The sequence below is a fragment of the Protobothrops mucrosquamatus genome, unplaced genomic scaffold (assembly GCF_001527695.2).
Source record: "Protobothrops mucrosquamatus isolate PMUCROS unplaced genomic scaffold, P.Mucros_1.0 scaffold_155, whole genome shotgun sequence".
Lineage (NCBI taxonomy): Eukaryota > Metazoa > Chordata > Lepidosauria > Squamata > Viperidae > Protobothrops > Protobothrops mucrosquamatus.
Window position 1 is genome coordinate 392,138 of NW_015386231.1, and position 25,413 is coordinate 417,550.

Sequence of the window (25,413 nt, forward strand, 5' to 3'; positions counted from 1 at the left end):
GTCGGCTGAAGGTATTGTCCCAAGGAAATAGTTGGCTCCATAACGTATGGCTGGGCAAGCATCTTTGTTTCGGATTCGTCTCCGGGTTCGTCTTCCAGAGAGCCCACAGAGAGAGGGGCCATGCCTACCACATGCTGGGCCAGCCTCCTACTCATTTCAGTCATGTCGGACTTTGGGTCTTCCTCCGAGGAACTGCAGATCACCATGGCACCGTATCTGCCAAATAACATGTTGGAAAGCAACGAGCTGCTTTCTGAGGGTGACCCGTGTACGTAAGAGCCGATGAAGAAATTCTCAGGCACTGATATGCATGCTGCCCTCTTAACAACCATGTTCTCACCAAGTTTGCCTTTGAAAGAAAAAAGAAAGTTTTAAAAAAGTTAATATGTGGGGGGGGGGGGGAAAGAGAGGGAGCAGAGAGAACAGCGTGAACCACTAAAGGTGCAGAAGAAGTGGGCCGGAGAGGCGAGGCAGGTGTCGATTCACAGGAGGTCTGGCTGCAACGGTAAGCGGATACAGGACGCGTGGGGCAGCTCCACTCCCCCCACCTCCACTCTAGCTTGATTTTTAGGTGTGCGCCACACCCCAAAACTAGGGCTTACTTTTGGGGTAGGGCTTACATTAGGCCCACCCCAAAAAATCAAGCTAGGGCTTATTTTTAGGGTAGGTCTTGCTTTCAAGGAAACACGGTATTATGTCTGTCCATCTATCATAAATTCCATCCATTGAAAAGACAAAAAACAATGCATGAAAACAGGAAATTGTTGCCCCTCCCTTCTGACTATTGCTGGCTATTACTGGGCCCCAAACACTCACCTATCGCCAGAGCGAGTTGGTCAGTAAGCAATGATTCTTCTGGTCCTGTCCTGACTTGAGAAAGCTCATCAGAATTTAAGAGACGCTACAAAACATTCAAACATGGTGTAAATTAATTTTTTTAATGGAAACCTGCCAAGTAAATCCAGTGACTGGTTTGTTTTAGCGACTGGGCTGTATGCATTGCTTTTCTTCTGATGTGGTAAGGAATTTGGAATAACAAAAATGGAGTGAAGAGAAATGTGCAAACCACATCAGCAGCAAAATGTCAGCAAGAAGCAGTAATCCAGTGCCCAAGCAACATCAATAAAAGGCTTCTACTGTATTTTCTTGCAGTATTTCTCTTTCATCAAACCCATTCAATTTGCCAGCCGCAAACAGAAATAGGACTGTTTCATAGGACTGTTGTGCTCTTGTAGCAAATCATATCTAGAAAGCTTCAGAAATTGTCAGCTACTGGCTTGTAAAAGTTATTTAACTTAAAATGTATTTAACTGTCTTTAAAGACCACCTGCTATCTAGTTAATGTAGTGCAGGGGTCTTCAAACGTGGCCCTTTTATGACTTGTGGACTTCAACTCCCAGAATTCCTCAGCCAGCGTGCCTGGCTGAGGAATTCTGGGAGTTGAAGTCCACAAGTCATAAAAGGGCCACGTTTGAAGACCCCTGATGTAATGTACTAGAACCATTTTTTTAAAAAAAAGTAAATTAATTTAAAATACATGAGATAAGTTTAACAACACTCACGGAGAAGCATTTGAGGGAGGAAATTGACTTGACATTTCTGCAGGCACTTCTGAGAGATACCTTAGTATCACTTAGTATGGGGAATACATACCTATTTCTGATCAGCAATGCACTGGTTTCTTAGGCTAAGTCTCATGTGCCATGTTGGCCAGCTCCCACCTAAAAAGTTACCTTTGACATCTCCTACATTTTTAAGTGCCCAACTAGAATTTCGTTTGAAGGTGCCCCCTTAAGAACCAACCGGCAAGAAGATTTAAATGCAACGTTAGTATCAAATTCTTCAAAATTACCAGATATTGTTCGCACATACATGTGTGTATATCATTCTTACCTTAGCATATGTGTTTGATTGGTCTATGGTCTCCTTATGGTGAATCATTGTTCCAATCGCTACTTGCTGAACCAGCTGTTGAAACTTAACATTTTGGGCCACAAAATCGGTCTCACAGTTTACCTGGCAGAAAAGCAGGGCTAACTTAGAAATATCTCACCACCAGTTATATTGCTAAAGAGGTTAAAATAGAGCTAGACACTGAGATGTTCCCAAAGTCCAGAGCTGGGTGAAAGTGAGATCCTAACTTTTGGGTAATCTGACAACAGCATTCTTCTCTCTTCCTTACCCTGTAAGAATATTCTGTATTTCTAAACTACAATGAATCAGCTAACTGTTACTTTGTGTACATTTGAATGTCAAAAAGCAGCTCTCTGTTTATTGCGTTTTCAATATAGCTAGTTAATTATTAGCTTAATATTGGACCTACTTCTAAAAGTAGCCCTACTGCTGTAAGGCTTGTGCTAGTCCAGTGGTTCTCAACCTTTTTAATGCCGCGACCCGCAACCGGCCGTAAGTCGAGGACTAAACCGGTCGTAAGTCGAGGACTAAACCGGTCGTTAAGTCAAGGACTAAACCGGTTGTAAGTCGAGGACTAATCCGGTCGTAAGTCGAGGACTATCCAACCGGTCGTAAGTCGAGGACTTTCCCTGCCCGGGAGCGCCGCACATGCGTGGTTCCGCCCCCTGCGCCGGCCGAGGCGTAGCTGGCAAGCGGCAGAGATGGAGCAGGCCGACCACCAGCTGGCCCAGCTCAAGGGAGGTAAGGCACCCACCGGAAAAGGGGAAAAAAAATGGCGGACAGCCTTGCTTGGCGACCCCCGTGAAATGGTCGATCGACCCCAAATGGGGTCACGACCCATAGGTTGAGAACCGCTGTGCTAGTCTAACAAGAACTGGATGTAAAATGGCTGCTAAAAGGATCCTCAGTACTCTAATGCCTGTTCCCCCAAGACTAAAAGAAAACGAAAACAGCTGCCAAACTATTGCAAATATTTCTTTGTCTTTGAAGCAGCATCATGTCATTCAATGCCAGTATTGCTCAATAATAATAAAAAAAAAACAAAGGGGAAAACCCAGGAAGTTAAACACGCCATGTATTTACAACCTATGACCGGTGAACTGACCCATACTTTAGATAAATTAGATTTCCTGAGGTTTGAATCTGGGAAAGATCAGGAATATTTCCCGCATTGCCTCAGCAGGCTCAAAAGCAAGTATTTATGTTTATAGTGTTACGTGGAGACATAAAGAAAGGGGCTTTTCAAGAGAACACTTGCTTCCAAGCTTATACCTAAGGAGGCTTTTAGGAATTACAGCAAACTATCGTGCAAATGTTCATTTCTTGCTATCCCTGATCACTAGTCCTGCTGCCTGTGGTCAGAAAACAGTGGTGCAGAGAGACCCATTTCAAGTTCAAATTATCCCATCATGAATTTCAAATAGGCTGTTTTGGGAGCAGTAATTTAAGTTTGACATAGTTCATTTTGAACTCACTACCTAGATAACTGAGGCAGACCGTTTTAAATGTTCAAATGTAGAACATTTTGAAGACCCCTTTGAAAGAGAGTCATAGGCCAAAACGTCGAAGAACACCATGTTCAAGACAGAGCAGATCTATACGGTTGTCAAAGGGAAGCATATCCCCATATAATTCCCATATAACCATTCTTGCTCCAAGATGTCTAATATTTATTTATTTAACCAATTTATCTAGTAGCCCATCAGCCAAAAGAAATTCTGAAGAAAAGTACATTTCAATAAAACTACTTAAAACAATAAATTGCACTGAGGCCCTGATAAAAAATATCCACCCACCCACCAATCACCTCATGCCATCTTTGTAAACATTCTGGCTCCAGTTCCTGGGGGGGGGAGGGGAGGGGAGAAAACAGGGCCTTCATAATCATCCTGAAGGCCAACAAATATTCAAAGGAAAAACTCACCTCTACCATTACTGCTGAGCTACCCTCTTGAAGCACCCCTATTAGACCTTCTTTTGTCTTCCGACCTTGAAGTTTCAGTGCTCTGTTCCATCCCTCCTTCTGTGCTTGTTCGTGCAGCCAGATTTCAGCCTTTGAAGACAAGCCCCAGAATGAGAGATAATGTAATCGTTCATCTATCTATCCACCCATACACACATATAGAGAGAAAAGGATATATAACCCAGAAGCCAAAACCAGAGAATAGGGTTGCCAGGTCTGCTTCCAAAAAATAGCGGACAAGCGGTGGGTGGGTGGGTTAAGTAGTTAAAAAAGTAGACTGTACAGCTTTAGATTACGTACCATTTCATCATAAAGCTTTTGAATAAAAAAATGTCCATTATTTTGTGAAAAAAAATAGTGAACATAATGTGAAAAAAGTGGACTGTCCACTCAAATAGTGGACACCTGGCAACCCTACCAGAGAAGAACAAGCATAATTTAAACCATCAAAACAAAGGGAGCTACCACTCAAACTCCTGACCTAGAGACAGACTCAGGTATTAAGGGCTCACTTAAAAAGGGCCTGGAGGGGGATATATAAGTCTTGGCAGGAATAGTGTTCCAAGAGGGCAGCACCATGACAAAGAATGCCCATTTCCTGTATTCCCCAGAGATGTTGTTTAATTGAGGGGGTATTAGATATTAGATTAGGGTATGAGATTAGTTCATCTCCTCATGGTGCACCCTGGATAGTGTGACAGTGTGAACTAAACGAACTAGCAACTTCTGGCAGCCAGACTTCTCTGTAGACTTTCTTGGCTATCAAAATACATGACAATGAAAACAAAAACAAAAAATGGACCTTTTCAGGCCCAAATGACAGGAGAGATTGGGAGTATTATTTGAATTTGCCAGATCAATGTCAAGGACTCAGCAGATTCATGAGCCAATGTTTCCAAACTGTTAATACAGATCTTTTTAACATTTATATTTTATTGTGTTTTACTTATCTAGGTGAAATGTTAATATACATTGCTAGTCTATTTATGGTGCGCCATACACTAAATAAATAAATAAATAAAAATGTATTCTCTCATTATACTTCTACAAAAAGTGGTAAATAGCTCTGAAGGGTGGTCCCTATTTCAAAGATAGTTTGTAAACAGAAAGTTAGAAAATCACTGGAAAGTTCCTTGATCACATTTCAGGTTTTTCCATGTATATTATTTTCAGAGCAGCAGGAACAGCAGTGGGTGGTTCTATATCTGAGCATTTCCCTGCCTGCTCACACTTTATCTGTATAAAGGTCTGTCAGTTGTACAGAAAATGTACAAAAGTGTGACTTTATAAGTCATTTGCTTATAAAGTATGTATGGATTTTCAAGGCAAAAAGAAACAAGGGTCACTACAGATTTAATTACATTCCCTCCAGCCTAAATTCTCTAATGTCAATAGGATTTACCATTTAGTCAGTAAGCACAAAACTGCTGCTTTAAAACAAAAACTGTTACTCATATTTTAAAGCAAGATTTTGGAACCTGGAAGCAGCATGTTGATAGAAGGAGAAAGAATGAGAAAATGAAAGATATGGGTTACAATGTCACACACACAAAAATTATTCTTACTTCTTCAAAATTATCATCATATTTTTCCAAGGCTTTCTTGCAGTTCACAAAGGAATAGCCAGTTTTCTTCCTAAGTTTCATCAGCGCTTCTTTTGCTGCCAGGACAGGAATGCCAGCATGAAGGAAACGAGGCAAATGCCATTGCTATAGGGGGGAAAACAAAAATGAAATGAAAAGGTTTGAAGTTCCCACTGACCCATTTGTGTATGGCAAAATGAAGCAGAAGAATTAGGGAGTGATCCCATACAGTCACTTGGGAGTCAATTCCACTGAACTTACTAGAAATGACCTCTGGCAGAGAAACATAAAATCAGAATTCTAAGTTTGACAAAGTTCTGTTGGGGAAGGCCTATTCCCAAAGAGAATGTGCAGGTACCAATTCACCTGTAGTAAGGCAGTCTTATGAACTGGTGAGAACGTACAGAAAAGAGTTGCTCTTCTCAGATGCTGAAGAAATGGAGAAGGCAGATACGTCATCCATAGTGCCAAGCTGACTTCGGAAGCATGAAAGAAACCTCTCGGTTCCCCCAACAATCTGAAGCTTAAGAGTGTGGGAACAAACTTCTATTCTTTCATTATGATGTTTGTAATAAACTACCCTAAGAAGTTTACAATACAACATACAACATCTACAAAATCACAATATATTTAATAATAGGTTAAAAACTGTAACACACAATTCTGCAATAAAACATCCTACTTCTTTTTTTTTTTTTAATAAATTTTTATTAATTTTTCATTTAAAAACAAAAACATAGATCTTTTATCACAATATCAACCAAAAGAAATAACATTAATCAATACATTCACGGATGTGTCCGGTGTCCCCCTCCCGCACCGCCCTCTTCCACTTACCACACCTTCCTCCTCCCAACCTACCACCACTCCTCCTTCCTCCCTCTTTCCTACCTCCCTTCCTCACTCAACCACCCATCTTGTGCAGTTGGGGCACCACCGGACACTTCCTTAAAAAATCATCCTACTTCAATGAGCCCTTCCCTGAACAGATGATATACAAATCAATCTCCAAAGCTCCTTTTCAAAAATATAGAGTTTCTACTACTGTTCTAAAGAATAACATGGTATGCGCCATTTGCACTTCTGGAGGGAAAGTTTTCTAGAGTAGAAGCAACTGTTGAAAAGGACTACCTGCAACCTATCAGAGAGAAGGCTCCTTTCTCTTATTGTTCACATGGGGTGGGAAGATTGAAGATCCTATCTGGGTCGGTCAAGAGGACCATAAGTTTACTCTTTTACCAAGGAAGAGTAAACCTCTAGNAGTTTTCAAAGGCAGCCCTAAGAAAAGCACATGTCCACCCTTGAGATGATGAGGACATGAATTACTACTTCCAGATCTTCCAATTTCAAATAAGCCCTATTAGAGAGTCACTAAATTGACTGATCGTGCCTTCCAGTCAGCCTTGATTCCGGGTGACTGACTAGACAAGTTCCTGCGGTTTTCTTGGTAAGATTTTTCGGAAGTGGTTTTGCATTCTCCCTGGAACTGAGAGAGAAGAGTGAGAGGACTGGCCCAAAATCATCCAGCTGGCTTTATGCCCAAGGCGGGGACTAAAACTCCCAGCCGGCCAATTTCTAGCCTGGTATCTTAACCACTACACCAAACTAATTTATATCCTGCCATTCTAAACAACAAATATTAACAAATACAGCCTTGGGAAATTAAAAAAAAAGAATAAAGTGAAAATTGAATCTCAAGGCAGAAATAGGGAAGTCTCTCTCGCTAAGTTCCCACGCGTGCAAGCCTGTAGTTTTAAAGGCAAAGGGATCTCCGCCTATAAAAACAAACGTGGCAACCTGCTCTAGTCTTAGGGACCTGGATGAAACCAGACCACAAGCAGGACCGCTGCTAGTAAACCAAGTCAGCTCGGCATCGCCTCCAGGCAGGCGCCCCTCACCTGCAGCACCAGAGCGCCCCTTGCTTGCAAGGAGACCAGAGTCCACCCCAGCCCCGAAACGCGCAGCATGTTGAGGACGCAAGAATTAGACGTCATCAAACCCCGTACGGGTAATGCGACAAGGGAGACCCGGCCTTCCTTAGGCTGAAGCCGCGCGCGCAGAACAGCCCTTCCTTCCCTCGACGCTGATTCGCTCTAATCTACCTAGACGTTTCATTGGTTGAAAGCAAGACGCCGCTGAGCCTTAGCGAGGGAAAGCGAGTCAGTTCGTTGTGCTAGGTTTAGACCGGTGTTCTTCAAAATTGACAACTTTAAGATGGGTGGACTTTTAACACTATGTCAGGGGTAGGCAACCTCGGCTCTTTTATGACTCATGGACTTCAACTCCCAGAATTCCTGAGCCAGCATAGCTGGCTCAGGAATTTTGGGAGTTGAAGTCCATGAGTCATAAAAGAGCCGAGGTTGCCTACCCCTGCACTATGTAATCATGCAAATACTTAGCCATTTACCATTTGCAGTATACTAATTGATGGAGGTCAAGTAACATAAATAAAAATTATTTTAGTTCATGAACATGATCTCATGAAACCACATAATGCCGAATATCTTCCATGTAATGCAGCAATAGAGTAGTTGCAGCTGTACTTCTACAATCGATAAGCAATACAGAATCTATTCACAAAATGCATATATGCCACTAGCAGCTTTTAAAATACAGTACACAAATTCAACTGAAGCCTTGATTCCTATGAATGGGACAGTATAGTGTTGGAAATACAAATGCACAGTGTATGTATACAGGCACGTACAAACATGTTCCATTTTGTATAAGTTATTGTAAAGAGGAAGACATAAAAACCTCTCAAAATGAGAAAAGGCACCATGTGTTTTAATGCACACATTAAATGCTTCACTTCGCCCAGCTAGCATATTCTTGAACTCGTACTTTTAGGCAAGAACCAACACTTGGATTCCACCTCATTCCTATGAAAGTTTTATGGATCCCTGTGGATTTCGGAGGGAACTTGAGTTTGTTTCTGAGTTTCTGATTAGTGGTTTAACTGAGGCCTTAATTGCCACTTTGGATAGAGTGTGTGGCAGCCTTGGATTACATTGTGCCTATGTGGCTTGATTCCAGAGAGCCCGATTTTCAAAGGACCTACTGAAGGTTAAATGATGTTGCTGGAAGAGGATAGAGCACAAAGTTAGGATTTTAGTCAAGGGAAAAAAAACCCTACTCTAGAAGTGGTCACTGTATCCAACAGCACTAAACAATTTCTCTCTTGGGGGAGTTGGTTAAACTGCAGCTTCGGAGGTCCTTTTCATAGTGTTCCGCCCTAGGTATAATACAGGATGCCATTAATCGTATTTATGGATCACCTCTAGCAGGATTGGGATAAAAGTGGTGCATCTATCCTATCCTTCCTTGGTCTCTCAGGTCCCACTTTGCAAGGTCCCATAGAGTTCTTCATTTCCCCCAATCTTATTTAACAGTTACACAAACCAGCTGAGTGAGATCAGCATAGGATTAGGTATCCTAAGTGTGCTGATGATTGCTATATATTTTGACTTTTGACAAACCAAGTGATGCTACTGAACTTCTTAATAAAACTTGAGTAGCTATGGGGTTTAGTCCCCCACCCAAATTTGGGGATTTTCCACTAGTTCTGGGTGAGGTTGCGTTGCTCCAGACATAATTGGTGTGCAAGTCTGGGATTTCTCCTAGGCTTTCAACTTCTGCTCAATCAAGAGCCTTTGTACAAATACATCGTGTGCATCATTTGCACTCATACCTGGAGCAGGAGGCCTTTAGGATAGTCACTCATGCTTTGGTCACCTTGTATTTGCACTACTGCAATGTGCTCTATGGAGCTGACCACATGGAGCCTACCCCTGAACCAGAACGCAGCAGCAATAGTAGTTATGGACCACCTTGCTATATCTGTGAAAATACCACAACTGTGTGAGCTGCACAAACTCCCAGTAGATTTCTGCAACAATTCAAGGTGTTGGTTGTCATTCTGCATGACACAGGGTCTAGATTATTTGTGGGATCATCTGTGTCCAATTATTTCTGGACATGTTCTGATTCCTTTTCATTCTACAGTACCATCTTAGGGGACCTAGAAAACATCTCTTTGTTAATGTGCTTTCTTTCATACATAAACCATTTGGTGCCTCAGACATCCACTTCTGAACATTTCTGCAAAAAACAAAATGAGCCATCCCTGAAAGCCATATCACCCCTAGAAGATACACACTCCTAAAAACATAACAGATTTCTCTTTCTCCTCAGAAAAATTTAAGTTGTGAAATCTACTGAGTGACTAGGCACTAGGGGATGAAGATAGTAGAGATAATGGCTGCCTCATATTGTTAAATTTCCACTGGCAATACAGTATATGTTTCGTAGGACTGCCGTTTCTCAGACAGGGTTCTTCCTTGCAAGGTTTGCAGATCTGTTCTTATAGCAATTAGCGAAAGACACCAAATTCATTCCATTCTTAATTCTCAAATCACATTTTTTGTTTTTTTTTTAAAAAAGATAGAAAATGAGCATGGCACTGGGTATACTAAAGATAGTCTTTACCCAATGTAATTCTTGCCGGTCACTTTGTAGATGTTAATATTCTCAGCCTCATTCCTAAAGACGAGTTTTGTGGTGAAGTGCACAGGGAGTTGAGTCTCAAAAAACAGCACTGTACTATGTTCCTCTCTCATTTTTGAAGATAGATAGATAGTAGATTGAGCACCACATAAATGCTGAAGAGTTCTTATCAGGAGTGGGTAAGTGTCCTGGAGATAGACAATATCTGCACCCAGGATGAGGTCATAATTTTGAGGAAAGTCCTTGTGGTCCAGACCCCATGATAGAGCACAAACCCTGGTTCGTGCCATGCACTGTCCAGGCAAATTCCGATGGACGTTCTCCTCTATCTGCTTCAAAGCTACAGGAAGATCTGTGATGGTTACATGACCTCCTGAAAAGAAAAAGGAAGGGAACTCTGAACAACAAAAAGCTTTCAAGGATTCAGGCCACAGATATTATGCACAAAAGCGCAGCCTTGAGATCCATCTGTTCTCCTTGACTCAACCCTAACCTTTATTCTGCTTTAGAGGAAGGAATACAGACAAACGTCATCATAAACGTCAATAATTCTATGCATAATATACCAATATGCAACCACGAGACAGGGTGGCATATAAATGTAATAAAAAAAATAAGTACAGATAATTTTCGACTTACAACAGTTCATTTAGTGACCGTTCAAAGTTACAACAGCACTGAAAAAAGTGACCAATGACCACTTTTCACACAATCGTTGGGATATACTCATGGTGATCAAAATTCAGACACTTAACAGCTTAACATATTTATGACGGTTGTGGTGTCCCAGCGTCATTGTGATCACCTTTTGCGACCTTCTGATGAACAAAGTCAATGGGGAAGCCAGATTCACTTAACAACCATATTATTAACTTAATTGCAGTGATTCACTTAACAGTTGTGTCAAGCAAGGTCATAAAATGGGGGGAAACTCGCTTAACAAATGTCTCACTTAGCAATAGAAATCTGGGGCTCGGTTTTGGTCATAAGTTGAGGACTGCCTGTAAAGGGAAGAAAACAAAGATATCCTGCTTAGCAATGAAAATTTTGGGCTCAACTGTCATCGTAAATTGAAGACTACTGTATTCTTCCCCACCCTTGTCTGCAGTTAATTCAACATACCAAGAAGCGATGCGAGGATTCCCACAACACCAGTCCCAGCACCCAGCTCTATCACTTTCTTGTCCTGAAAGTTCATCTTCTTTGCTTCAAAATATTCACAGAGAGTTAGAGCCTTAAAAAACATGAGGGAATAGCATTTTAGAATGAAATATTCAAACAAAAAATTAATAGATCAGTACGCGTATATAAATTCATTTTGCTTCACAGACTTCTTCTGATGAGGACACCATGTCTTCTATTCTACAAGCTTTTTTGTTTCCAAGAGGCAACATTTTAGCATTTGTTTTGAAGTACTTCAAAACAGCCAACTATTTTTACATAAATATATTCCCTTCCATTTCATCCTTCTGTTTCATCACCCTGTACGTCACAAGTTATTACTTGCAAAATTTATTTCTGTCAAATTCTGAGAAACAATGTTTTCCCAGAACATCTGAAACCCTGAAGGTGGTGTTGCCAATTGGAAAATGGGAGATCTTTTCCGGACACATCTGGCTGGCCACTGTATAATACAGAATGCTGGATGAGTTGGGGTCTTAGTCTAATCCAGGGGTGCAGGCTGGGGAAATCTGGAATTTGAAGCCCATTGGTCTTAAAGTTGCCAAGGTTGGACATCCCTGGTCTATTCCAGCCAGACTTCTATTCAACCCTGGCTTAGAGGAACAGTTAATCTGACTTGATGTCTTTGTTCATCCATGCTTCTTGTGGCTCTTCTAGGCGCTCCTTCACCTCAAGTGATCACATCAGAGTTCATATCTAGAATGTAACAAATCTAGGAAAAATTCTATTTACCACCAAATATTATATATTGGATTGACCTTTTTCTAGTTTTTTTTCGTCGAGTAAAAATATTATGATTCCATGATGTTCATATTTTTCTAAATGAGTAGAGTCTATACCTTATGTGTTCCTTATAACTAAATATACCTTGTACAAGGTTATGTACAATACAATTAATATCTTCCTCTAGCCCTTTCTCTTATTGTTCTTATGCAATTGCCTCCTCTTTCATATATTCATCCTGGCCTTGCTGTTTATCCAGACATTCTTTCCTCCCTTTGGCACTTTTATCTCAGCTTATCCCTAGGTGGGTACCCCACTGCTGTCTGCAGGTAACCATGATAATGAAAAAATGGCATAAATTAATGCCACAGTGTAAACATCGTCCTTTTGTCCATGTACTTTGACATTAGATCCACATATGTAACTCACTGGATTTGTGTCATGACATTGCTACACATTTCAGCCCCTCTCTATTGTACTCCCCCTGCAAACAACCATGATGCATCTTTATCCGAGATATCCTTTATCCTTAGACCTTCAGAGTAGTGATACGCTAACTCAGAGGTGCTAATGTGACCATTAAGATATAAATACATAAAGAAGTTAAGCAAATTTGATAGCAGGGCTTGACTTTTTATTATTCATTATAATGGACTGTGCTGATTCAGAAGTTATTTTAGCATTTTGACTTTTTCTTTGTTTTTGTTTTTATGTTTACTTTGGTTTTAAGTCTCAATCAAATAGAATAGTGTTATGAAAATACTCGCACAAACATATTAAATTGTTCTGGATCATCACATGCCAAGCACACATCTTATATTAAGACATAAAATCGAGACGCAGATCTGAATATGCACTGAGAAATGAGGCAAATGATATACCAAAATACATTAAGCAGCCCTAAAGAAACTGGTACAATTATGTCCGTTTCTTCTTGTAGTGAATTTTTGTATTATTTTCCATGTATTAACGCTATGCAACAATCCAGCTTCGAAGCTAAGCCAACTGAGGAAAAGAGGTGCCAAAGGGAGCTAAATATGTGCATGTAAGGGATGCCAAATCCTCATTGACCCCTTTAAAACCAGATCACTCCATGTATTTACGGTAATAAAATGGGAACACAAAAGCTTCAATATTCGTAATGTTTCTGTTGTTAAGGCGTTGCTGGGTTTTTTGTTGAAACAAACCAGTGACTCCTGGGAATGATTGTAAATTGTTAAGACTTTAAAATGCCCAAACTTTCTTTGTTCTGCCAATTACTTATTTGTTGTTAGTTGCAAAGTCGTGTCCGACCCTCGCGACCCCATGGACGTTCCTCCAGGCCTTCCTGTCCTCTACCATCTTCTGGAGTCCATTTAAGCTCACACCTACTGCTTCAGTGACTCCATCCAGCCACCTCATTCTCTGTCATCCCTTTCTTCTATTGCCCTCAATCTTTCCCAGCATTAGGCCGAAGAGGTCACTCAGGAAGGAAGAGTAATCCACCGGTTTCATGAACTCAAAGTTGAAGTCCTAGACCGGAAGATTTCTCGTCAGTCCCAACTAGAGGAGATCCTGACTGGCCAAACTAGCGGAACGTCAGGTCCCCTGAGCGTCCTCAGAAGAGGTCGTGGTATCAAGTTTCCGGAGTTAAGAAAACGCGAGTCGGAAACTTATGGTCCAACTTTCACAGCCATACATTGCAACTGGGAAAACCATGGCCTTGACTATACGCACTTTTGTTGGCAGGGTGATGTCTCTGCTTTTTAGTATGCTCTCTAGATTTGCCATAGCTTTCCTCCCCAGGAGCGTCTTTTAATTGCTTGGCTGCAGTCCCCATCTGTGGTGATCTTGGAGCCCAGGAAGATAAAATTCTTCCCCATCTATTTGCCAGGAATTGAGAGGGCCGGCTGCCATGATCTTGTTTTTCTTAATGTTGAGTTTCAAGCCAACGTTTGCACTCTCCTTCTTCACCCGCATCAAGAGGCTCTTTAGTTCCTCTTCACTTTCTGCCATTAGAGTGGTATCATCTGCATATCTTAGGTTGTTGATATTTCTCCCGGCAATCTTAATTCCAACTTTTGATTCATCTAGCCCTGCCTTTCTCATTATGTGCTCTGCATATAAGTTAAATAGGCAGGGCAACAGAATACAGCCTTGCCGGACTCCTTTCCCAATTGTGAACCAATCAGTGGTTCCGTGTCCAGTTCTCACTGTTGCTTCTTGACCCGCATATAGGCTTCTCAAGAGACAAATAAGATGGTCTGGTACTCCCATCTCTTTAAGAACTTGCCACAATTTGTTGTGATCCACACAATCAAAGGCTTTAGCATAGTCAATGAAGCAGAAGTAGATGTTTTTCTGGAACTCCCTAGCTTTCTCCATGATCCAGTGTATATTGGCAATTTGATCTCTAGCTCCTCTGCCTCTTCAAAATTCTGCCTGTACTTCTGGAAGTTCTCGATCTACATACTGCTGGAATCCAGTTTGTAGGATTTTAAGCATAACTTTATTTGCATGTGAAATGAGTGTAATGGTGCGATAGTTTGAACATTCTTTGGCATTGCCTTTCTTTGGAATTGGAATGTAAACTGACCTTTTCCAATTCTGTGGCCACTGTTGAGTTTTCCAAATTTGCTGGCAAATTGAGTGTAGCACTTTTACTGCATCATCTTTTAAGATTTTGAATAGCTCAGCTGGAATACTGTCACCTCCACTAGTTTTGTTGTTGCTCAGCTTTCTTAAGGCCCATTTCACTTCATATTCTAGGATGTCTGGCTCGAGGTCAGTGACCACCCCATCGTGGTTATCAGGATACTAAGCTGTTCTTGTATAGTTCTTCTGTGTAATTTTGCCACCTGTTCTTAATCTCTTCTGCCTGTTAGGTCCCTGCCATTTTGGTCCTTTATCATGCCCATCTTTGCATGAAATGTTCCCTTTATATCTCCAATTTTCTTGAAGAGATCTCTGGTTCTCCCTATAGATAACAAAAGAAGATAAAGAAACGTGACAAGTAAATTCTCCCGTAAGAATAGAGAAGATCGATAAGAGACCTTAAGACGTAAGTCAACCCACATAGAAAGAGAAAGAGGGAACGGAAAGCGAAGGGAAGAAAGGAGTCGATAAACGTTTCGAAGGACAGACAGCCATTTTGCTTTCTTGCATTTCTTTTTCTTTGGGCTGGTTTTAGTTGCTACCTCTTGTACAATGTTGCGAAATTCCGTCCATAGTTCTTCAGGCACTGTCTATCAGATCTAATTCCTTAAATCTATTTGTCACCTCTACTGAATATTCATCAGGGATATGATTTAGTTCATACCTGAGTGGCCTAGTGTTTTTCCCTACTTTCTTCAATTTAAGCCTAAATTTTGCAAAGAGAAGCTCATGATCTGAGCCACAGTCAGCTCCTGGTTTTGTGTTTACTGACTGTATAGAGCAGTGTTTCTCAACCTTGACAACTTTAAGATGTGTGGACTTCAACTCCCAGAATTCCCCAGCCAGCTATTCTGGCTGGGGAATTCTGGGAGTTGAAGTCCACACATCTTAAAGTTGTCAAGGTTGAGAAACACTGGTATAGAGCTTCTCCATCTTTGGCTGCAGAGCACACGGTCAAGCTGATTTCTGGGTTGACTGTCTGGTGATGTCCATACAGGCATAAAAGATCTGCTCCAACCAGCAGGGCTAGTTACAGGTTTAACGATCTCGACTATTAAAGCAGAATATTTGTAGCTCAGGGTTGAAATGAGGAGTCCTTGGTGCTCTTGAAGCTGTTTTCTTGCAGACGTTTAAGAACCAAGCTCGGAGAACACCAAGGATCCCTCGATCTCGACCGTCCCAGGCGGGACTTGCGCTCACCGCCTCCCAGACCGGAGCAGCCACTCCCAGCCGCGCCCCGTGGTACTGTATGATGCTCAGCTCGTGCCCGCAGAGCCGGTACCGGGTCTGCACAGGAAAAGCATCAGCAAACAACTCCAGTTCCTGCGGAAACACCGACTGTAAACCCGCTTCCACGTCGCCTTCCAACGCGACGAGCGCCGCCATCTTTCCAACTTTTTCTTTGGGGCTAGCATAGAACGATCCGGGAAACAGTGGCGTACCCTCTTCTGATTGGACAAGGAGGGACAGCGCCTCTACTAGCTATTGGATCCCATTGGGGAAAGGGGGAGGGAGCTTAATCTTACTCCGTTTCTCCACGTGATTTATGCTTGTGGCGGGTTGTCTGCTTTGATTCCGCTCAGAATGAGCCGCGGCTCGCAAGTGTTCCTTAGACATCGCGGAGATTTAATCTCAGGGCTACCAAGTCCGGGCTATAAAACATGCAGACGAATATTAGATGGGAACGAAAGATAGTTAAGACCATCTGGTCTTGCCATTCTGCGGAATCAAGAATACTTATTACATCCAATACTATTGTCTCTAATGAAGAAAATATTTCCACACGTTGGTAGTAGTGGCTAACGAATCTTGACACCTATAACTTTCTTCTTAACAACTATCTTAACAAGTGAGATCAAAGTAAAACCCTCTGCTATTGAAACCAAGGAAGTCGTTATTCAAAATGCAACGCTGCATTCATTTTCCTGGGAACAATAACATTTACTTCTAGTACATTCATAGATAGGATTATACAGCATATGACGTCCCTGGATGCCTTTTGTTTTATTGAAAAACGAGTATTTTTATATTTGGTACCCTCAGAAATTCTTACAATCATAGTGACCAGCAATAATATTAGAATGCATTTTATTTTTCTGTAAAATAACCCGATGCTATGCAAACATTTGGGAGGGAAATTCAAATAGTCACTGTATGCAAGAAGCTTGATGCAGCTGTGAATTGCAAAAGCACTTGTCCAAAAATATCCATCAGAGAGGAGACTAGGGAGTATCAGTGGTGAGCCCTGCCAAAATGCTGGGTTTGGGTAGTTGCCCAAGGAATGCTAGTCCAAATAATCTCATTGAATATTTCTCACTTAATTCACTGTAACAAGTGTGTGTAAAATCACAGCTTTACTCATGATTACAGTAACTGGGCTGGACCCAAAATGTAATACAAATGTTTTCCAAATGATTGCTAAACATCATGGCTCTCACTATAACAGAGAGGCAGAATAGAAATCCGGCTAATAAACAGTAACAAATTTATAAAACATAGCAAAACAAGGACAGTTTTCTGTCTTCCAAAGTGTTGCTTTCATTAATGCAGATTTTTTTCTTGGCAAATGTAATAGTTTATCCATTATACTACTACATGTGCTGTATTAGGCAACCTATAATTAAAGGCATGGCAATAGTTCACAAAAACAGACACTTACCTTTAGTCCCCAATCTCCTACTTGCTTATTTTCATGCAATTTCTGGCTTGAAGCCTGCTGAAGCACCCTACCATTGGCAACTCTGCTCTCTAGCGTCATTCGATGCGTTTGACTAGTAAAATAATAACGCTGCTGCTAGCTGATTTATGAGCCAGCTCCCAAAGGATCAGAAGGACACTCCATGTTCCCTGACCCATCTCTGTTAGCTTCACAAGACTGGAAGTTTTAGAACAGGGAAAGAAAGCCATTCCCACATTCATACAAAGTCACCTGTTTGCTGAATGCTGAGCTTGGAGAGGTGGGGTTAGCTCTTGACGCATATCACAGTTAAAGGTTATCTTTGCAAGACTTTCAATCAGAGAAGATGCTCTTGTTTGGCTGGCCTAGTTACAGCATTTAATGGAAACCAAGATAGAGTTAAAGATTAAAAGACCCAGTGAATCCTTGGTATATTTCCATTCTTTTTGTTTAACTTTTCAGGGATTTCAAGGCACTTGTTTTTATTGTCAGACTTTAAAAATTCATGTCTTTCTCTACTATTGCCAGAAGGAGAAGAAAAAAAAGGTTTTGCTTAGAGTTATTTTGCTGTTTTGAATTTGTGTTTGCTAACGTTCTTCCAACTCTACCCCTCATTCTCTTTTCTTAAAAAAACAAACTCTAGATGATAATAAAAATAATAAAATAATAAAAATAATTATGATAATAGCTAGATGCTAAATGTATACCTGCAATGGCTACTTGAAACCATCACACATGTTTTATTATATTGTTCATTTTATGCTGTTCATTTGGGGCAACAAAACTTTTTAATTAAGTGGTTAACCGCACCTTTAACCAAGTTCAAGGTCATTCTGATGAGGTTTATTTACAACTCTTTATTTTCAGACTCAGCTGATCTTTTTTTTTTTCAGCGTATGCCAAATTCTGTTAAGTAATGTGTAAGAGACCCAGCAGTTTAACGTGCTTATCTACTTAATCAATTTTATATATTCAGTGTTTTTTATGAACTGGGCATTGATGTAATAAAGAATCTATAGTCTGTAATAACCTACCAGACAATCTTCTATAATACTAATAATTTGCTTTGTCTACAAAATTATTAGAGCTGCAAAGTAGAGATTGGACTAATTCTACTGCTATGGCAAATGTGCTGGGCTTGGTTGCAGAGTATAGTGAAATTGCTATAGGTGATGTGTAGGAGGCCCTATTTTGGATATGATCAAGTCAAAACAACTCTGATACAACACATTCTGGACACTGAAAGACAACAAGACGAGTCTCTCCTGCCTAAGAGTGTTGAGCAATCAATCTTGTATTTTCAGACTGGCAAGACACTTAGATTATAACATGATATTAAAACTGAGAAGAGCTTTAACACTGGCTCAGTTTAATGTTCTGTCAACTATCCTGGAAGACAGATATATATAAAAAAGTCCATATGCTGTTCGGTTATGTCCATGTGGTACAGATACCATAGAATGTATCATTCACATTTTATTGTGTTGCTGCTTTTACAGAGATATTACAATTAACTCTAATAAAAGATCCAAGCATTTGGATACCTTCTATATAGATTTTTTTTTTACTCATTAGGCAAGACTATCTTGTTCAGAATTAATATCGGGGTGATTTAGCTATAAAACTATAGCCTTGAAAAGGTAAATGGATGAAAGCAAGTAATAATAAAAACAACTAAGTTTCTGGGTGGTTGTAGGAAAAAGGAAAGATGTTTCAAATTAAGATCCTCTCTCTGATCATTCATCCACATCTCTTCACAGAGCAATAGGCTGTCAACTGTACAAACATGATTACTCTTTAACTACTGTCCTTTTAGTTTCCTGTTGGAGTAGCCAACCATTCATCCATCTTTGTCAATGTGCGTCAAAGCCACAGGTCATTGTGATGTTCTGAAGTAAATCTTGAACAGTTAACTCTCTGAAGATGATTTCCTAGCTGATATACCATGAAATGAGCTGGGGGCTCACAACACATTTATTAAGAGAGTACTACTTAGTTTTATGGTATGGGGGTTTTAGCATCCCATTGCGTTGCAAATTCTGCTGATGGTCTATTGACGTATTTTGCAAGCCAGTTCTTTGCAAATAACACACAGTATTCAAAAGTTTTAATGGTGTGTTTGTGTGTTTCTTTTTTTTAGACTGGGTGCATTGCAAGCAGTTCTCCAGGTGCTGCTGCAAAATGGCCAATGATCTGTTGTTTGTCCATCGATTTCGATGAAGACCTTGACATCTTGGGTCAAGATGTCAAGACTTGCGCGTGGATTGGATTAAAGTGAGGGAGAGGCCAATGATAAGGAATGGTAGAAGATATAGTACAGTAAGACCTAGTCCTAGGAAGATGTAAATGAATCCATGATGGACTACAGCAGAGGTCTCCAACCTTTTGGCCACCAGGGACCAGTTGCGTGGAGAGAGGTTTTTCCACAGACCAGAAAGTGTGTGGTTTTGTGTGCTGCCTGCATCCCACGAATGCGGCTTTGTTTGTTTGTGTGGACTGGTTGCTGGCATGCCACAGCCCGGTACTGGTCCCGGTACTGGGGATCCCCTGGACTACAGAACATAGCTACCGAGATAATTTTTGTGAGCCATCACAATCAGAAAACCAAAGCTTAAGCTAAGATAAACATTGGTCTCTGCTGACAAAGTCATGCTGATAATGTTAAATGATTATGCTTACTGGGATTATGGTGTTAATTGAAATAGCACCATCTCTATACTTACACCCATAAAAATACCATTGTGGTAATAATGTTCTTGAAATAAATGCATGGCACTCCACCAAAATGAGAAAATTGGTGTCTATCATCAGGATCTTCAGTCTAGACATCAATATCAAGGACATGAGAAGGAAACGTGCTTTGGCTTACAGGCCCCAAATCTGGAATCAAGAGGTTTCTATCAAAAGATTCACTTCAAGGTGAATCTTGAATAACTGCTTGAACAAAATAGAGTCAGCCTCAGAGATATGCTGAGAGACAGCACCATACTTGAAAGCCAACAAGGACAGAGACATTTGAGGGACAGGAGAGCTTCAAATGACCAAAAATGGTTCCACTGGATGAATGAAAGGATGTGTTAAGTAGGGAGAACAGGATGGCTTGAATGGAACAGAATGGAACGGAATAGAATGGAATGGAATACAAGGTAAGGGCAAAAAGCTTCTGGAAATGCCTGGGAAGCCAGTATAAGAATTAACTAAACGCCATCATGTGGTCAAACTAACAAGAGGTGAAAGTTGCCATAATGGAGAGGGGAACTGAGAGAAGCAAGAAAAAACTGCACATCAAAACAGCTTCCTCCTGCTTTATCCCAGATCTATCTGTCACCCCAGATTTGTCAGCTGGGCTGCTTTACCAGTCCAAGTGATAAACCTGCATTCCGAAACAGGCTAGAGAAGAGATGCAGATAAAGAGGAATTTATATGACACATTGAAATTGCTTCCTTCCTGGCTTACTCCATCAGCTTGTCAAATGACCTGTTTTTAGACCCAGATTCTCCTTACTTGAGAAAATGGCAGAACTATGGATTTCCAAATGAACGTGTATGACAAGGGATGGCAGTACTGGCAAGAAACAGCCACAGCTAGCAACACCCAGAAATATCCCACGAAGAACACAACATGGCACTTCCCCAATGTCATAACAATATTATAAAGTGCAGTACTTGGAAATCCTACCGGAAAGGAGGGAACGTGGAAATGGAGCATGGAAAAGAAAATAGGTGCCTTCCGGGCTAGACAGAAAAGACAAACCAGGGCCAAATCAAGGCGTTGAAGTCCGTGTGTTGCAATTCGTGCTCCTAGGGGACCATCAAATCCAACAGGAAGAAGCAGGAGAAGCAGAACCCTTTTTTCTTTTTGTCTTCTTTTCTTTTGGCCACCTTCCCCTTTCTCCTGCTTGGCTCATCTGCTTACAATTTATTGAGCTGCAATCCACTGTAAGCATTAATCTTTCATAGCAGAAAGTAATGAGTGACGTGGAAAACGACTAAGAGGGAGCCTGGTCCGGAGGGCACATTGCCACCCCTATTCATCCCTCTCCCCTCTAGCTTTTGTTCCCTCTTTTTTTGGCCTCTTACCTTCCAACACCAGAGCAGCAGCACCCTTAATGTGACTGCTTGTGTTTCTTCCATAGTGCATGGTGCATCCTGTATGACAGCTTCCATCGTCACTGGGACCAAGCCCATAGCTGCATTGGCCGTGGTGGCAGCTAAGACTGCAACTGGCTGCTTGAACCCACCAGTTAATGTTCCCTCAATACTTCCCTCTGTCATGCAGACTAACTGTCAACACCAAGGGAAGGAAAAAAATGGGTCTTCTTTCACTCCCCCCAACATTTAGATTACTTTCTACAGTGGACACTGTCAAGGGTAGTGAGCTAGGGCGGTTGAGAGAGAATTATAGATAGGTATGCGGAAGTCAAAGAAATAAGAAATAAGGAAGGAGATTTTGGGGAACCCAACATAAGGCTAGGACAGGCATCTATCTGTCCTATCAGGCCTGGTAGAAGAGGAGAGTCTCGTCCATTAAATAATGTCATCTGATGGGACCCAGGAGGTGGCCCTTTTTTCTGCTTGGCACCCACCCTTTGGAATATCAGTCTCCCCCAAGATTAGATTAGCCCCAATCCTGCTGGCCTTTAGGAAGTCTCTTAAGGTATGGCTCAGTCATTGTACTAGATCCCCAGTGGTGTTACTGAGCCTGCTGGTTGGTTGCATTGTTAATAATTTACTGCAAATTAGTTTTATTGTTTTAATTATGGCTTTTATTTTGCTTGCATTGCTCAGTGTTGTTGTTTTAATTACATAAGCCACCCAGAATCACTTAGCAACAGCAATAGCTCTTAGACTTATAGATCACTTCACAGTGCTTTACATGTGGTTTACATATTGCCCCCAACAATCTGGGTCCTCATTTTACCGACCTCAGAAGGACGGAAGGTTGAGTCAACCTTGAGCTGGTCAGGATCGAACTGCAGGCAGCCAGCAGTCAGCAGAAGTAGCCTGCAGTACTGCATTCTAACCACTGTGCCACTACGGCTTAGCTGAGATGGGCAGCAATATAAATTGAGTGACCGAGTAAATAAATCAATAAAATCACTGGGTTGTAGAGAGGGAGTGTAGTCTGACTGTACTCTCATTCAGCCTGACAAGCGGGTTGAAGCAAGATGAAATTTCCTCTTCCTGTTCTCTGATTGTGTTTCTGTGTAGATTAAAAAGCTCACAATTTCAAGCCAAGATTTGGGTTTTCTGAAGAAGTCTGATTCTTTTCCAAATTTGCCTTGTGCAAGAAGTATTTTCTCTGAAGAATATGTTTTCACATTGATGGTGCAACATTTCTAATTATGGCTCTTGTGTAGCCTGTTTCTGCCAATTTCTGAGTGTTGCAGTTTTATTTCTACTTCCTGTCCTGAAAATCATGTGAATCATTCTATTGGCCATCTGTGTAACAAAGATGGGACTAATTGAGTAGCTGTTTTGCAATTTCAATTTGCTTGCATCCTATTACTGGTAGAGCTCATTAAATTGGGGAGGGGGGAACCTTCCTTCAAAGAAAATTGAAGTTCTGCTTTTCAAGAAAAATGACTAAATCTATACAAGTTCTGCTTTTCAAAACAGTACAAGAGAAACTGGATAGATTTTTCTTACTGTATTTCTGAAAGATCCAGGATATTTCTGTTTATACTCTCGTGATACATTCCTCCAGTAAGCTGCTGTATGCTATTCAGCACTAATATCTGCACTCTGCAGAATATTGTATTTATGAATGGAAGAGAAAAAAAAAGATTATTATCATTGTTCTCTATTATATAGACAAAAAAGGATCAACTTATTTTCCAAAGCACCTGAAGGCAGGACAAGAAACAATGGATGGAAACTAACCAAGGAGAGAAGCAACCTGGAATTAAGGGGAAACTTCTTAACAGTGAGGACAATTAACCAGTGGAACAGCTTTTGCCTTCAGAAGTTGTGGGTGCTTCATCACTGGAAGTTTTTAAAAAGAGACTGGACAGTCACTTGTCTGAAATGGTGTAGGGTTCCTGCCTGAGCAGGGGGTTGGACTCGATGACCTCCAAGGTCCCTTCCAACTTTATTATTATTATTATTGAGCAGGGGGGTTGGACTGGAAGACCTCAAAAGTCCTTTCCAGCTCTATTCTGACTGATATTTCAAGAGAAACCAAGAGCTCTTATTCCCAGTTAGGAGCTGTTTTATTATATATTCCCACCATCCTTGCTTTCCACCCATCCAACATAGAATTCAGGGTTGCAGTATGCAGTCTTAAGACTTTCTTGCATTTGACTCTTTCAAAACATGTCCCGACAATGACGTTTTTTTCTGCCATGCTCTAGTGTTGCCTTTACCTTTTGCCCAGCCCAAACCTGGGGTAGCCTTAAATTTTCCGCTGCTATTCCAGTGTTACATTTTTCTCCCCTCCCGCTTCCTAGTCCAACAGTGGTTCGCCATGTACACAGTCTGAACACTTGACCAGCCATTCTGTTAGTGGTGCTGTTAGCCCCTAGGAAATGGGATTGGCCCATCTTTCTATTAGCTACCTTAGACAGATGTGGGCACATCCCTTCCCCTCCAGTTCCTGGGCCCTATTCTACAGGGTCATTCTGGTTTGAGCAACAGGGGAATCTAGATTTTTCAAACCAGTGTCTCCCATTTCATTAACTTAGCCTTGAGCCAATCAGCATCGTGAAAGTATTATTTAGAAATAGGGATAAGCCCAGTTTATCACATACTGCAGAGGTAGAGCTGCACAAAAACAGGAGGGACACTTGCCACCAGTGCTTTTTTTGTCATAGAACACACCGGAACGGAGTTCTGGCACCTTTTTTCAACGGATTTTCCAAGTTTTAAAAGTAACTTTTGAAAATTTGATGTTTGGTCCAAATGGACTTGAATCACCCTGTCGACCATAGCAGGTTGGCGGCAAAATCATTAAAACGGTGCATGCGGGCTGCTTGTGTGTTGAGTCTGATGCATGCGTACTTTGTCCGCGCTGGTTGTGATGCGCTGTTCGGCTGGTGGCACTGCTCGGCTTGTGATTGGTCGTGTGGCCGCGCATGGAGTGCTTACTGTGGGCGGTGACCATTATGTTTCATTACACAACTGATGTGTGGGTGTGTGTACAGTGATTGACTATGTGCGAAAGGTAAACAATTTCTTTATTTTAAAAAATTGGTGAATTGAAAATCTTTTTTTAATTTTTAGGGTAAAACTTACTATAAACATTTGCCTTAAATACAATAAATTAAATTTCTGTTAAGAACTGAATATATAATTTTTTAAATAAAAGATTAACAAGATGTGAGTTCCAGCACCTTTTTTTCTTACAAAAAAGCACTGCTTGCCACTATAACTATCATTGCCACAAAATGACTGATGCTCAGAACAGCTGAAGGAAGAAGAGAAAGCAACCTTGACTGAATTTTTGGAGATTGATTTGAAATTAATCTAGATAGAATAGCCTTCTGCCATCTAGCCCCTTTCAGATATTTGCAATTCCTTAATTATTATGATGTAATGTACTGTTATATACAGTTGTTAAGTGAATCTGATTTTCCCATTGACTTTGCTTGTCAGAAGTTTGCAAAAGGTGATCATGTGACCCTGGGACACTGCAACCATCATAAATATGAACCAGTTGCCAAGCGTCTGAATTTTATCAGGTGACTATGGGGAAGCTGCAACAATTGTAAGTATGAAAAATGGTCATAAGTCAGCTGTTTTCAGTGCCATTGTAACTTTGAACGGTCACTAAACAAAGTGTTGTAAGTCAAGAACTATAAATAGTGATAAGATACAAGAAGGAAAAGTAATTTGCTTTGGCTATGAGAAAAAAAATATCAAACTTCATATCAGAGTAACAAAAAAATGTTGATTTTTTTACATCAAGAAAGATATTGCTAAAAGTAGATGGCAGGGGAGGAAGGAAGGTGGCAATGCTGAAGAAATCTGCCTGGTCACGACCAGCTGTGTGAAAGAAAAAAAAATGTTAGGCACTCACATTAAGCTGCACTGGGATCTGTTGATGCTCCACCCAAGACTTTCCAGGAAAAAAGAAAGAAAAGAAAGAAAAAAGCAAACTAACAAGGATCGTTCAACAACTTTCATTTCTTTTTCAATGCAGATGTTACTTGAAGCGTAAACCGTTTGTTTTCTTATAGATAAAGCCACTTAAGAATCTGAGAAGGGGGCTGTTTTTTGACTAGTAACTATAG

At 40.9% G+C, this 25,413-nt stretch overlaps 2 protein-coding genes across 2 annotated transcripts in view; both read right to left on the minus strand.

Moving 5' to 3' along the window:
* The window catches only part of TSFM (Ts translation elongation factor, mitochondrial), a 10,085-nt gene extending 2,641 nt beyond the window's left edge, over positions 1-7,444 (minus strand). Inside the window, exons 1-6 of the mRNA XM_015820479.2 lie at positions 7,359-7,444; positions 5,443-5,586; positions 3,839-3,967; positions 1,894-2,016; positions 817-901; positions 7-349 (exon numbers count right to left, since the gene is read on the minus strand). Of these exons, the coding sequence (XP_015675965.2) occupies positions 7-349; positions 817-901; positions 1,894-2,016; positions 3,839-3,967; positions 5,443-5,586; positions 7,359-7,427 (893 nt within the window). The 5' untranslated portion in view covers positions 7,428-7,444. The remainder of the gene's footprint in view (positions 1-6; positions 350-816; positions 902-1,893; positions 2,017-3,838; positions 3,968-5,442; positions 5,587-7,358) is intronic.
* Positions 7,445-9,700: 2,256 nt separating this feature from the next.
* Positions 9,701-15,924, minus strand: EEF1AKMT3 (EEF1A lysine methyltransferase 3). The gene is made up of 3 exons (XM_015820544.1): positions 15,706-15,924; positions 11,089-11,200; positions 9,701-10,339 (listed from the first exon to the last, which is right to left on the minus strand). Exons 1-3 carry the CDS (start codon positions 15,889-15,891, stop codon positions 9,945-9,947), a joined length of 693 nt encoding a protein of 230 aa, XP_015676030.1. The 5' UTR covers positions 15,892-15,924; the 3' UTR covers positions 9,701-9,944.
* Positions 15,925-25,413: the final 9,489 nt, after the last annotated feature.